Source organism: Euleptes europaea, chromosome 11 (genome assembly GCF_029931775.1).
Source record: "Euleptes europaea isolate rEulEur1 chromosome 11, rEulEur1.hap1, whole genome shotgun sequence".
Taxonomy (NCBI): Eukaryota; Metazoa; Chordata; class Lepidosauria; order Squamata; family Sphaerodactylidae; genus Euleptes; species Euleptes europaea.
In genome coordinates, this window is record NC_079322.1 from 66726006 (window position 1) to 66739689 (window position 13684).

Sequence of the window (13684 nt, forward strand, 5' to 3'; positions counted from 1 at the left end):
ACGCTCTGGTATTTGGGCAGAATTCTATTGTAAAAATGGCTTCTACTATATAGTTTTTGCCCAAATTCCAGAGCATCCCCATGATCCCTTCCTCTAGCCTCCCTTTCCAGCTAGTAAGTCCCCCCCATCCCCTCATCCCCTGCCAGTTGCCAGAAGGTACCTGGCAACCCTAAGTAATCACATGAACAAATATATGGAAAGACCACAATCCAGACAATATATGCATTTTAGGGTCAACAGGGGAAGGGGCTAGCAAAACTCACAGAGGAGGGAAATACTGTTTCCTGGCTTTTTTCTTTTCCCAACCTTTGCTTCATTGTATTCTCCCCATTTTATACACCCTGTGTCTTCCCAGCCTTTTCTCTATTTTGTCCCCCTCCCCACTCACTACATTCTCTTCCCCTGCCAGCTTCTTTGTCCTGCTGAAATTGCCTAGGCCTAATTGCTGGGCAACCCCACAGTGCTGTGATCTGTCAAGATTTTGTGAAATCTCAGTCAGCACACTTCAGTTTGGGAAAGGGTAACCTTCTCTTTTTCACTTTTTGGAGCTTTCTGCAAACTTTCCACCAAGTCTGTAGAAAAATCCCCCATCTCTGCATGGCCCCATTGTGCAGACTTTGTGATCTGCATTGTGAAGCCATGAACAGAATTAGATATATTGATAAGTGTTCTATAAGCAGCTTTAGACATGTTACCAACTTGCCAAGGGCCAAATCACACTTAGTTTTCTTCTACTCGGGTATTGGAAAAGATGTTCCCACTGTAGAATCAGCAAGTGACATGGAACTGAGCAGGAACAGTATCCACATACCACTCCCCATGCCACTTGCTGACATTCTCCCCCTACACATTGCACCTGTTCTTTCTACACCATGGAAAGCTAAAGTAAAGCCATTCTTAGTACATCTACTGCACCATCTTAAATAGGTGAAAAGGTGATATGATAACCAAGTATTTGAAGGGCTGTCATATAGGGGACGGTGCTGAGTTGCTTTCTGTTGCACCAGAAGGTCGGACCAGAACCAACAGATTGAAATTAAATCAAAAGAGTATCCATCTAGACATTAGGAAGAACTTTCTAATAGAGTGGTTCCTCAGTGGAACAGGCTTCCTTGGGAAGTGGTAAGCTCTCCTTCCCTGGAGGTTTTAAAGCAGAGGCTAGATGGCCATCTGTCAGCAATGCTGATTCTATTACCTTAGGCAGATCATGAGAGGGAGGGCATCTTGGCCATCTTCTGGGCATGGAGTAGGGAGTCACTGGGGCTGTGGGGGAGGTAGTTGTGAATTTCCTGCATTGTGCAGGAGGTTGGACTAGATTACCCTGGTGGTCCCTTCCAACTCTATGATTCTATGACCCCCAAACTAAAGGGGGAGAAGTACCCCACAAAAAGGAATAATGAAGATATTTAACATGCTTTTTTAAAAGAGATTTTAGAAATGAGTATGAGCAGCAAAAGATCAACTCCCAGTACAAACCAGAGGCCAGGAGAGGATTAGGGTTTAATATGTATTATTGCAAACGTACACAAGAAGGTCATGCCTCCCCCAATCTGTAGTAGATACAGGATTAAGCGGAGAGCCTTTAATCACTAATCACTTACTGTACCTTTCAGAGGCAGTACATGAAAGACAAATAGCCATGAGTCAGCTCTTGCTGAGCAGCCTGCAAAACCAGTGGGCAGCTCAACAGAAGCCACAAAAGGCAGGATACCGCTTTCTAACCCAAAGATCAAGGCCTTGCTCAGAGCATGGCCCTTAACTTTTTAGCTCCTAGGCAGGCAAGGAAAGTTCATGAAGGTCCAACATGTTGCAAGGGACATACTGGTTTCATCGCTAATACAGTTGCACATGCAAGAACTTTTCAATATATCACAGAGAAATTGACAATCCAAATCGGCCGTCAGTTTCATCAGCTGCTCATTCTGGCCATACACATTCAATTTCACTGTGTTTATCCAAAAGGAAGACAACCCTGAATGTAAAAATGTTACACATAATAAGTTAATTGTTGTACATACCTGTAACTTGTATGCAAGTTAAGATGACCCCCTGTTTTTTTCTGGTGACACACCTGGGGGGAAAATTAATCTTCCTTTTGGGAAAATGCTGTGTCAGAGGCCCAGATTATCCATGACGTGTCCCATGGACTCAGCATCACTATGGACAATGTACAACCACCATCACATAGTCCAATGATCAGACGCCCCCGACTTTACGTCAAGCGATACTTCAAGCATTTAGGCTGTCTTTCTTTAGCTTTCTTGACATTGCTACTGGCTAACAATGATGTGGAACAAGGTTGAGAAAACTCCTTATGCGAAGACCCTGAATTTCAAGTGATGCTATATATTAAGGTATGGAAAACTCGCCATGATCATACTGATCCGTTATCCTTGCTCAGTGGACCATCCATCTCTCTTTTGCGGCAGCTGGATCTTGCACAAATGTGTGCACAAGCCTTAGTTCACACTAAATGCACATAAGAGGAAGCACACAACTCTTAAAACTGAGGGCCTGAAATCTCACCTTTATACTACTTCCTGCGGTGTCTCCATGGCAAATGTAATGTGCTTCTATCTGAAGGTGCTTGGGGGTCAATATCTATTTAGGGTTGCCAGGTCCCAGGCACCCTGAACCCTGAAACTCATGGGGTACAAATAGTAATACTATGAGTTGTGTAGGATTTGGTGATGTCCCGCTGATTAGCAGTATTAACAGCAGTGCATCCACACGCCACTAGAAGTTGTGCTACATGACATCTGTAACTGCATCACAATAAACTATTCAAATGCAAAAAATTAAAGATAACAGAGGCTAACTAAGCGCAAAATGTAAAATGTGAGTTGTTAGTGCCAGATTATTGCCTCCCGTCTCCAGTTTACATGTGCAGTAGTTGCCACAAGCAAAAAAAGTCATCTAAACATGGCTCTAGCAGATGGTCCTAAGATTGTGACCTGCTACCCTTAGAGTGAGATCCAGACCTGATCCCAGGCAACCCTTTGTGTATGAGACTACATTTATTTGCACCAGTGTTTAAAATGCTGGAAGCATTTTTCCAGTCTGACTTCGATTACAAAGCAAAAACGAAAATCAATATTACATTTGTTAATCTGATGTCTCTTGGTGTTAGGACAAGGAAGCAGAAAGTTAGTTAATGCGGATTCTGCTAATTAGAACATTAACAAGCTAAGCTGGCGAGCAGGACTATATAAGGAAAGGTAGTTCTTCAAGCATGTGGACCCGGGCCCAAGCCTGTGAAAAGCTTTAAAGGTAAGAATTGGAACCTTGAATTCTACTAGAAAATAAGTAGGCAACAAGAGCAGCAGTTTGAAAACTGGCTTTATATTCCATACCCCAACCTTTTTGACCCTGCAGGCACCTTTGGAACTCTAGCACAGAATGGTGGGTACCAGCTAGGGTTGCCAGGTACCCCCAGGCCACCAGGGGGGTTGGGGGAGGTCTTACCAGACACAAAGTTAGACCTCAATGTCATCGGTGTGTTGACATCACTTCCAGAATTGACATCATCATGTCACCGACAACGTCAGAGACACTCTTTATATTTGGGCAAAAAAATTATGGTCGAAGCTGTTTTTACCAGAGTTTTGCCCAAATACCAAAGTGTCTCCCACATTGTCGTCGGTGTGATGATGTCACTTCTGGAAGTGACCACAACATGCCAACAGCGTCAAGGCCTTGGCCTCAATTTGCGCCTGGTAAGACCCCTGCCAGCCGGCTGAATGGCTCCGGGGGGAGGGGGCCCAAAGCAGGGGATCCTCCGCCCCTGGCAGGAGTCCGGCAACCCTAGCACAACCACACAATGGCTGCCACAGGAGACAGAGCCAACCACAAAATGTCAAGGAGTGAGGTCTTGCATAACTCTAATAGTAACACTTCAGCATTTCAGGCAGAAGCTCTGCTTAACAGGATACCTTTTAAAATGAACATACTGTTTTAAAATATTCTTGCTTGCACACAGCTTACCTTCAGTCACAGAGTGAAGATCTGTGTGTGGAAAGCAATTTTTTTAGTCTACGCAGCCAATCAGAAGACAGTTGGGCAAAAGCCTCACCTGGCCCTGCCCTCTTTCTAAAAAAAATGTTGGGGACGCCGGCATACGTCTGCCAAGGGACGGGCTGCTGCATTCTGTGCTAGGTGGACCCTTCAATAATGGAGACTGCCCCCAGAGACAAAGCAGTTAACAAGGAACAATACACCTGTATTTCCAGTTCCACCCTATGAGGGCTTCACAGAAACATTGGAAGGGTGAGAACCAGTGTTTTTGCAAATAAATGCTGGCCCCTTGTATCTAGGGACCAAACCAGGGATACCAAGAAAGGGAGGAAGTGTCTGGGGCACCCCAAGGCCAAAGGCCCCCAACTTATTGACTGATATTGCTGAAGGTTAGTAGACAAATTAAGTCACACCCATCTGACCTTTGTTGATCAGGGCAGTGGCATGCAGATTAAAATAGGAAGCGTATTAGCCTATCTAGTGAATCAGCATTCATTAATTAGTGAATTTACAGTGCATTCCTGAGCGGGATGCCTGCGCCGGGCTTAAGAGGCAAACCAGTGGCGTTGCCTCCTTAAGAGGTTTCGCACTGCCTAAACCTCTGCCTGTCACCAAAAACCCGTGCAACGGGAGATACGCCAGCTAAAAAGGGGCGTTCCCGAGCCGAAAGTGCTCGGGAGGCCGACTAATGTCAGCCGGCGCCGGAACACCCCAGAATGCCTCTTGGGGCGCCGGAACACCTCCTGGCTCGCCGCTGCGGCCTGTGCCGGTGGCCAGAGGCCGGCGGGAGACTGCAGCAGCATCCGGGCCAAGCGCTGCCACGGCGGCTGGGGACTGGCGCCCGGGCCTGCACTCCGGCGCTGGGGCCACTCACGCTGGCGTACACCTTCTGGGTGCCGACAGTGTGGGCCCCTGCGCCGGCAGAGGCCGTAGTCAGCCTCCTAAGGGGTTTGGGCACACCCGCCAGCACGCCTCAGGAATGGGCTGTAAATGTCTTTAAATACCATTTACTAAACTGTATAACTCTTTTATTATATTAATATCTAGGGCTGTCAAAAAAAAAATTCGGTACAGTTCGGATTCGGCCGAATTTGACCCTTGTGGGTTCGGTACGTGCCGAAGTCTGAACTCCCCCGCTTCGGATCCCCGGTAATTCGGGGGGATCCGGAGTTCGGGGGAAAATTCGGCCCCAGCGCGCCTTCAGAGGGATTCCCTGAAGGCGCACGGGGGCCCTTTAAACTGATCTGCGCCTCCCAGCTGGGAGGCGCAGATCAGTTTAAAGGGCAGCCCGCCCCCCTTCAGCGGGCTCCGCTGGAGAGGCGCGGGCTGTCCTTTAAACTGATCTGTGCCTCCTGGCCGGGAGGCGCAGATCAGTTTAAAGGGCAGCCCGCCCCCCTTCAGCGGGCTCCGCTGGAGAGGCGCGGGCGGCGCAGATCAGTTTAAAGGGCAGCCCGCCCCCCTTCAGCGGGCTCCGCTGGAGAGGCGCGGGCTGTCCTTTAAACTAATCTGCGCCTCCCGCGCCTCTCCAGCGGAGCCTGCTGAAGGGGGCGGGCTGCCCTTTAAACTGATCTGCGCCTCCCAGCCGGGAGGCGCAGATCAGTTTAAATGACAGCCCGCGCCTCTCCAGCGGAGCCCGCTGAAGGGGGGCGGGCTGCCCTTTAAACTGATCTGTGCCTCCCGGCCAGGAGGCGCAGATCAGTTTAAATGACAGCCCGCACCTCTCCAGCGGAGCCCGCTGAAGGGGGGCGGGCTGCCCTTTAAACTGATCTGCGCCTCCAGTTTAAAGGGCAGCCTGCGCCTCTCCAGTGGAGCCCGCTGAAAGGTGCGGGCTGCCCTTTAAACTGACCTGCGCCTCCCAGCTGGGAGGCTCAGATCAGTTTAAAGGGCAGCCCGCGCCTTTCAGCGGGCTCCCCTAAAGGGGGGCCGAATTTGCTGAATTTATTCGCGAACTCCCGAATTCGCTTAATTCGGGCCCCCCCCCCGGTTGCCCGCCAGTTTTGAGTTCGGATCCGTCCGAACAGAAAATCACCGAATCAGGGGAAATTCGGTTGATTTTCAGTTCGGACCAAACCGAAGTGACAGCCCTATTAATATCCCTTGTATTTGAACATGGGTTGTTATCTACTGACAGCTTTTGGGGAAGTGCAGGAAGAGGACTCCCAACATGGGGCGGAGCCTGAGGAGGGCGGGGTTTGGGGAGGGGAGAGACTTCAATGCCATAGAGTCCAATTGCCAAAGCGGCCATTTTCTCCAGGTGAACTGACCTCTATTGGCTGGAGATCAGTTGTAATAGCAGGAGATCTCCAGCTATTACCTGGAGGCTGGCAACCCTACCCCAACATGATGCTTTGCTCCTGGTTTTGGATCACCTCTCTGCAGCCCTGACCAAGGAAAGCTCCTACCCACAATAGAAAAGCTATTTAAATACAGCACATCTAGGACAGTATTATTTTGATATCATGTACGAAGCTGAAGCTCTCGGGCATCCCACCAAACATAAAAAGTACGTTTTTATGAGCAGTTTCCACAAAGGAATATAAATGGGAGTTTGAGCCGACATATCTTGCAAGTGATCCTTCAGCACTCCGTAACAACCCTCTCCAAACCAGCTTAAAAATGTAGGGCTCTTTACAGAACGAGGCGTGTTTCATTGTGAAATATTAGTTTTTTATTACTTCTGGTAAACAGCAAAGTTTAAGGGGGGGGGGGAATCCCAGTGCGTGAGATGGATTTTCAATAAGAGAGGCAAAGTGTTGTGTTGTTCTCTATTAGATTCTGCAGAAATCAATCTGAAATCTGGTTCAGGCTACTAAAATTAGATATAAAACTATTTAATTTGGTTTCAAGAGTGTTTTCCCCCTTTCCATCGCCTAGCCTGAGGACACAAAGAGATAAAATACCTTGAGTTATTATCACTTTATGGGCACCTCAATCTCTGAGCGAGGATTATACAGTATTATGTATTTTTCAGAAGTTCGGCTTGAGCTGTACTAGCAGTCCGCAAATACCATGTTTTCTTCCATACCTTTCAAGGCATTTGACCATTCATTTACCACCACCACCACCCCATGGGTATGTGTATGGAAAATGAAACGTAACTTAAGTAAGGGCTGTGTTGTGTTGGTTTGTTTTGATGGAAGAAGAGTGTGTCTGACCTTGATAGTATGATGGACCTTATCAAGGTTATAAGGAAAGGGCCAACCATGCTGTAGTGATTATAACAGAACATGATCAACATATGACCTGCAGGCCAGATGCAGGCTATGAAGTAAATGCCTAGCATGCCTAACCAAATTTCAATCCCATATTGGGGGGGGGGGTTGATCTAGTACTAAAGGTGGTGAGGTCAGGCCCAACCGACCCACTGCTCTACAAATGTTACTTTTGCCTTCCCTCGAAAAGAAAACAGCAAAGGATGGAACTATACAATCATTCTTTTCGATATTATCCAAACTGACTGTTGACCCGCAGACACCTCTGTTCAATGTCCTTCTCATCTGTCTTCTCTTTCTCCACGCAGCCATTCACTTGTCTCCACTGTACACACAGTGCAGTCTTTCTCTTCTCATATCTCTCGTTGAAAACAGAAGCACGCAGATCCCAAATTCTTCCCAGATGCTACTGCTCTCCCACATGCAGAATTAACCTTCCATTTGTTCACCTGGTGGCTTCCAACACTATGCCACCACCTTTGTCATCTTTACTGACCAAGCAGTGCCCTTGTATAAATTAGGACCACGCAGTACTTGAGGCAAAATTTTATCTTTTCATTTTGATCTTTTGGCTGTTCCAAAGGTGGCAGTTAAGGTATTCCAACCTACAGGCTTCCGATTTTATTTTTTTTTATTTATACCCTGCCCTTTCCTGACAAGCCACACTCAAGGTGCCTTCCAATAATAATGTGTGTGTGTGTGTGTAAAGTGCCGTCAAGTCGCAGCCGACTTATGGCGACCCCTTTTTGGGGTTTTCATGGTTTCAGACTAACAGAGGTGGTTTGCCAGTGCCTTCCTCTGCACAGCAACCCTGGACTTCCTTGGTGGTCTCCCATCCAAATACTAACCAGGGCTGAACCTTCTTAGCTTCTGAGATCTGGCGAGATCAGGCTAGCCTGGGCCATCCAGGTCAGGGCTCCAATAATAATAAATTACACTATATTTAAATATCATCATCATCAGTGACCAGCATAACAATTGCAGCAATACAATACAATTACCTCAACATTTATCCGGCTGTCTCTCGTGCCAACAACGATCTCTGTATTCTGAGGGCAACATAACAGAACTTCGCCGCTGTGTATGGAGATAGCGGTGTTCTTATCTTCGAGCAGAAAATTTGCCACCAAAGTGCTAGCATATCTAAAAGAACTATATAAATACAAGATTAAAACATATAATTAATGAGGCAACCCTGCTGCCCGAGTATGTAATCTGAAGGGGGCGGGAGGACTGGGAGGACAACATTCCCGGGGCTTTGGTCACCCATTGGTGCCATGGGACCAAAAGGTCATGAGATTTGTTTTTATATGAAATTTGATTTGGGTCTGGATATCATTAAGGGTGCCCCAGAGAGGCTATTTTTCTGGGGGCCACGGTGGCTGTAGACAGTCCTGGAAGTTGCCCACAATGTAGAGTTTCCCAACTTCTTTTATATCCAGAAATGTTTATTTGCCACCATTGGGGAAGTTACTTGTTCACAAGATATATTACCCAACTTAGACTGTATTTGCTTCCAGTTGATGTACTGATGGCCACAAGTATAGATAGGATTGCTAACCTCCAGGTGGGGGTTGGCAATCTCCTAGAATTACAGCTGATCCCCAGATGACTGAGATCAGTTCCCCTGGAGAAAATGGCGGCTTTGGGGTGTGGATTTTATGGCATTATACTCTGCTGAGGTCTCCCCCCTCCCCAAGCCCCTCCCTCCTTAGGCTCCACCCCCAAAATGTTCCAGAATTTTCCAACCGAGAGCTAGCAACTGTAAGCATGGATAGCTTTCAAAGGGTATTTGACTGATTCATGTATAGGGTTGCCAGCTCTGGGTTAAGAGATACTTGGAGATTTGGGGGGTGGAGCCTGAGGAAGGCAGGGTTTGGAGAGGGGAGGGACTTCAGTGCCATAGAGTCCAATTGCCAAAGCACCATTTTAACCAGGTGAACTGATATCTGTTGGCTGGAGATAAGTTGTAATAATGGGAGATCTCCAGCCACCACCTGGAGGTTGGCAACCCTATTCATGGAGGATAGAGAGGGAAAACCCTTTGCCTGCAGTGCTGGTTTTCTGCTTTCAGGGAGCCTTTTCATGTTGAGGTTAGCATTCAACAATATCATCTCCGCCCCAGCATGCTGTCCATTCTGTCACATTCGATTTTTACCACTTTATTTTTCTGCCTGTCTGGACCAGGCCGTTGGTCAGACTGAAACATAACGCTGGTGGGGGAAAAAAATATACCAGTGCAGTGGAGAATGCATCCAAAATTTCCTTTAAACTGTGTGCTCCACCATTGTGCGGGCAAAATTAGCATGCCAGAGGTAGGTAGCCTGGGCAGGTGTTTCACCAGCATGATAATGTTGCACGCGTGCAAGTAAACAGCCCAATTTACACTAGATTCACTGGAAAGTTTTCCTTGCCCGTCTGCTTATCTTTTAATCAGACCATAGCCACTTCGGTTTCAAAGTGGAAGGAAGGGATTGTGGGTTGAGATGCGAAGAGGTGACGGATGAGAAAGCAGATCCCGGAACATTTCCAGCTGCTCTTTATTGGGGGAGCTTTATATTCATAAGGTCCTGTCCAGAAGAGATAAAATGCAAACGGTGGTTTGGTTTGGAAATATGCCGAAGCCGTACAGTGTGCGGCAGTGAGGTGATATTGGTCTGGCTGTAGCTGTGATACATTTGATGAGGCGGGCCCTGGCCCACAAAACCTCATGCTGCAATTCACTGGTTAGTCTTCCAGGTGCCACAAGACTTGTTTTAACAAAAACAGGCCTGAAACGGCCACTCTACTGAAATAAATGGATCACACTGTCATGATAGGCAACCGTTTTGGCCTGAGTCCCAGGAAAAAACATAAGAACATAAGAAAAGCCCTGCTGGATCATACCAAGGCCCATCAAGTCAAGCAGTCTGTTCACTTATTGGCCTAACCAGGTGCCTCTAGGAAGCCCACAACCAAGACAACTGCAGCAGCATCCTGCCTGTTTTTCACGGTACCTAATACAATGGGCACCCTGACCTGGATGGCCCAGGCTAGCCTGATCTCGTTAGATCTCAGAAGCTAAGCAGGGTCGGCCCTGGTTAGTATGTGGATGGGAAACCACCAAGGAAGACCAGGGTTGCTGTGCAGAGGAAGGCACTGGCAAACCACCTCTGTTAGTCTCTTGCCATGAAAACCCCCCAAAAGGGGTCACCATAAGTCGGCTGCGACTTGACGGCACTTTACACACACAATATAATGGGCATGCTCCTCTGGTATTGTAGAGAACAGGTATGCATCGTGACTAGCATTCATTTTGACTAGTAGCCATGGATAGCCCTATCCTCCATGAACACATCCACTCCCCTCTTCAAGCCTTCCAAGTTGGCAGCCATCACCACATCCTGGGGCAGGGAGTTCCACCATTTAACTAACTCGTGCAGATGGTGGTGGTGTCTCAGCAGTCAATTATGATGGGAGGAGATTAATTGGACCTGAACATGGAGCAAGCCAAACTCCAACAGCTCTGAAAGCACCCCAGGGCCTGACCTGGGGCCCAGCTGGCAACTCTGCAGGTCCTGGAGGTGATGACAGTCATAAGCCATATCCATCACCTCTGCCCTTAACCTCCATGCCCTGTTTGTTGGCCCTCTCGGGCAACTGGGTCCGAAACAGGAAGGATGTTGGATTGATGGATCCAGCAGGGCTGTGCTTATGTTCCCATGCTGCTATCCCTGGCACTGCTGCCCATATCAGGGGCCCTCCTCTCTTGCTTGGGGGGCAAACTGGCCCTGTGCACCTAGTAAAGTGGTCCGGCATGCAACTGTTGCAGCACATTTGGTGGAGGTTGTCTGCCACTGTTATGTGTGTGGGTAAAATGCCTTCGAATCACAGGTGACTTATAGCAACCCAGTAGGGTTTTCAAGGTGAGAGACTAACAGAGGTGGTTTGCCATGGCCTGCCTCTGCATAGCGACCCTGGTGTTCCTTGGTGGTCTCCCATCCAAGTACTAGTCAGGACCGACCCTGCTTAGCTTCTGAGATGTAACAAGATCAGGTTAGCCTGGGCCATCCAGGTCAGGGCACCGTTGCTATACCACTATCAATATATACGGCATTTTTCAGAGTCTCCAAACAGAAAACTTTGTCCCCAGACAGTTTACAGTCTACATTTGGATAGTGGGGAAGTCAATGGAGGAAGAGATGTTGTAGGGCAGGAGGGAGACAAGGGTACCAACAGCTACACTGGCATAAGCATGGTTACAGACAGGGCTGAATTCAGTTGAGTCTGCTGTAAAATTAGTCAGAACACGTCAATGCCAAAGAAATAACACCGACTGCCTTAGCCAAGGAAAGAATCTGAGTAAAATCTCACCATGTTGGAAACATGGCGCTGGCACACATTTCACAAGGATCTGCTTTTGTTTTCTCGTTTCAGAAAAAGTGAGCATTTTGTCAACTTTCATCGCACCCTTCAAGTATTTAAGTCCTGGCGCAGCGAACGTGGAAGACGAAGACAATTTAAGTAAGCAGTTTCTCTACTTCATATGGAGGTGAATAGTAAAACCAACAGGAAGTTTTGCATGACGTGTATATGTGGCTGAGGACAAATCTTTCGATTTTACACGTAGAATGTAACAGCCGATTCAAGCCACCATTTTTGTCCAGTAGAAAGCGAGCCTGAAGTCTACCATATTAACAAGAGCCAATTCAACCTGCCGTTTTTTGCCCATAGAACACGAGGCAGAATTCTGTCACATTTGTACAGATAGTGAACCACTTATTCAAGAGGTCCTGCCCATGCCCAGGGTCGAATAGTAACTGGAAGTTGTACTTCTTCACACGCTTTTCTATAGGATTCATCATGTAGTAATTGTTTATAAATAGCAATTTAATGTTGTATTTGACTCCTGGGAGTAGTGTAAGAATTGGTAACTCACGTGCACTTCTTGATCCTTGCGCTTCTCTGGATACACATGGTTCAGGGGCTGTGGCTCAGTGGTAGAGCATCTGTTTTATACGCAGAAGGTCCTGGGTTTGATCTCCAGCATGTCCACTTAAAAGGATCAAGTAGTAGTCGATGTGAAAGTCCTTTGCCTCAAACTCTGGAGAGCTGCTTCTGGACAGAGGCCTTATATGCATGGCTGTTTCCCACGCGGTTGCCCCTCCAACGACTTCGGGTCTTGGTTTTGGTTATGCACGCCATTTCCCACTGTCAGAGGTCTCTTCGCTCTCCCCCCTGCATTTCCCCTTGATTTGCCTGTTTTTTCAGGGACCTGTTTTATCTTGAATTTGGAAACTCAGGGGGAGAGCAAGGTGACCTCTGACAGTCGGAAACGGTGTACATAATCAAAACAAAGGCCCCTAAGTCGTCAGAAGAAGAAGAGTTGGTTTTTATATGCCGACTTTTTCTGCCACTTAAGGGAGAATCAAACCAGCTTACAATCACCTTCCCCTCCCTACAACAGACACCCTGTGAGGTAGGTGGGGCTGAGAGAGTGTGACTGGCCCAAGGTCACCCAGCTGGCTTCGTGTGTAGGAGTAGGGAAACAAATACAGTTCTCCAGATTAGCCTCCGCCGCTCATGTGGAGGAGTGGGGAATCAAACCCAGTTCTCCAGATCAGAGTCTACCGCTCCAAACCACCGCTCTTAACCATTTCACCACACTGGCTCTCACCACACTGGTTGGAGGGGTGACCACGAGGGAAACACCCATGCATAAAAGACCAACATAGACAGTAGTGACCTGGATAAATCTGTGTTCTGGCTCAGTATAATGTGTATGTGTTCGTACATCGTGCAAGAGTCATTCCCCATTGAACAATCCCACACTGCTTGCAAGTGAATGTGAATGAAGCAACCATGGGTAGGTGGTGCCAATCATGTGCATTTTCCCCACCTGATTGATTACTGGCTTGGGGTTGGGGAATGCACTCATTGTTACTTCGTTCACACATAGGCACAGGGCTTCCCGGGAGAAGTGGCTCCTGTGCTACTCTAGAGCTGTGTGAATGGAGCCACCTTCCAATTCAGAATCAGTCTTGACCACATGAAGCTGCCTTACACTGCATCAGGCCCTTGGTCCATCAAAGTCGGTACTGTCTACTCAGACCGGCAGTGGCTCTCCAGGGTCTCAGACAGGGGTCTTTCTCATCACCTACCTGCCTAGTTCCTTTAACTGGAGATGCCTGGGATTGAACCTGGGGCCTTCTGCATACCAACCAGATGCTCAACAAACTGAGCCACAGCCCGTCCACAAAGCTATTCTGTGACACATGAACACATGAAGCTGCCTTATACTGAATCAGACCCTCGGTCCATCAAAGTCAGTATTGTCTACTCAGACCGGCAGAAGCTCTCCAGGGTCTCAGGTAGAGAGGTCATTCACATCACCTACTTGCCTAGTCCCTTTAACTGGAGATGCCGGGGATTGAACCTGGGACCTTCTGCATGCCAAGCAGATGCTCTGCCACTGAGCC

The 13684-nt window shown here is 47.8% G+C and overlaps 1 protein-coding gene across 1 annotated transcript in view; it reads left to right on the forward strand.

The window, feature by feature from the left end:
* The window catches only part of ADARB2 (adenosine deaminase RNA specific B2 (inactive)), a 273461-nt gene that overhangs the window by 128181 nt on the left and 131596 nt on the right, over window positions 1-13684 (forward strand). The window contains exon 3 of the mRNA XM_056857121.1: window positions 11643-11729. Within this exon, the coding sequence (XP_056713099.1) occupies window positions 11643-11729 (87 nt within the window). The remainder of the gene's footprint in view (window positions 1-11642; window positions 11730-13684) is intronic.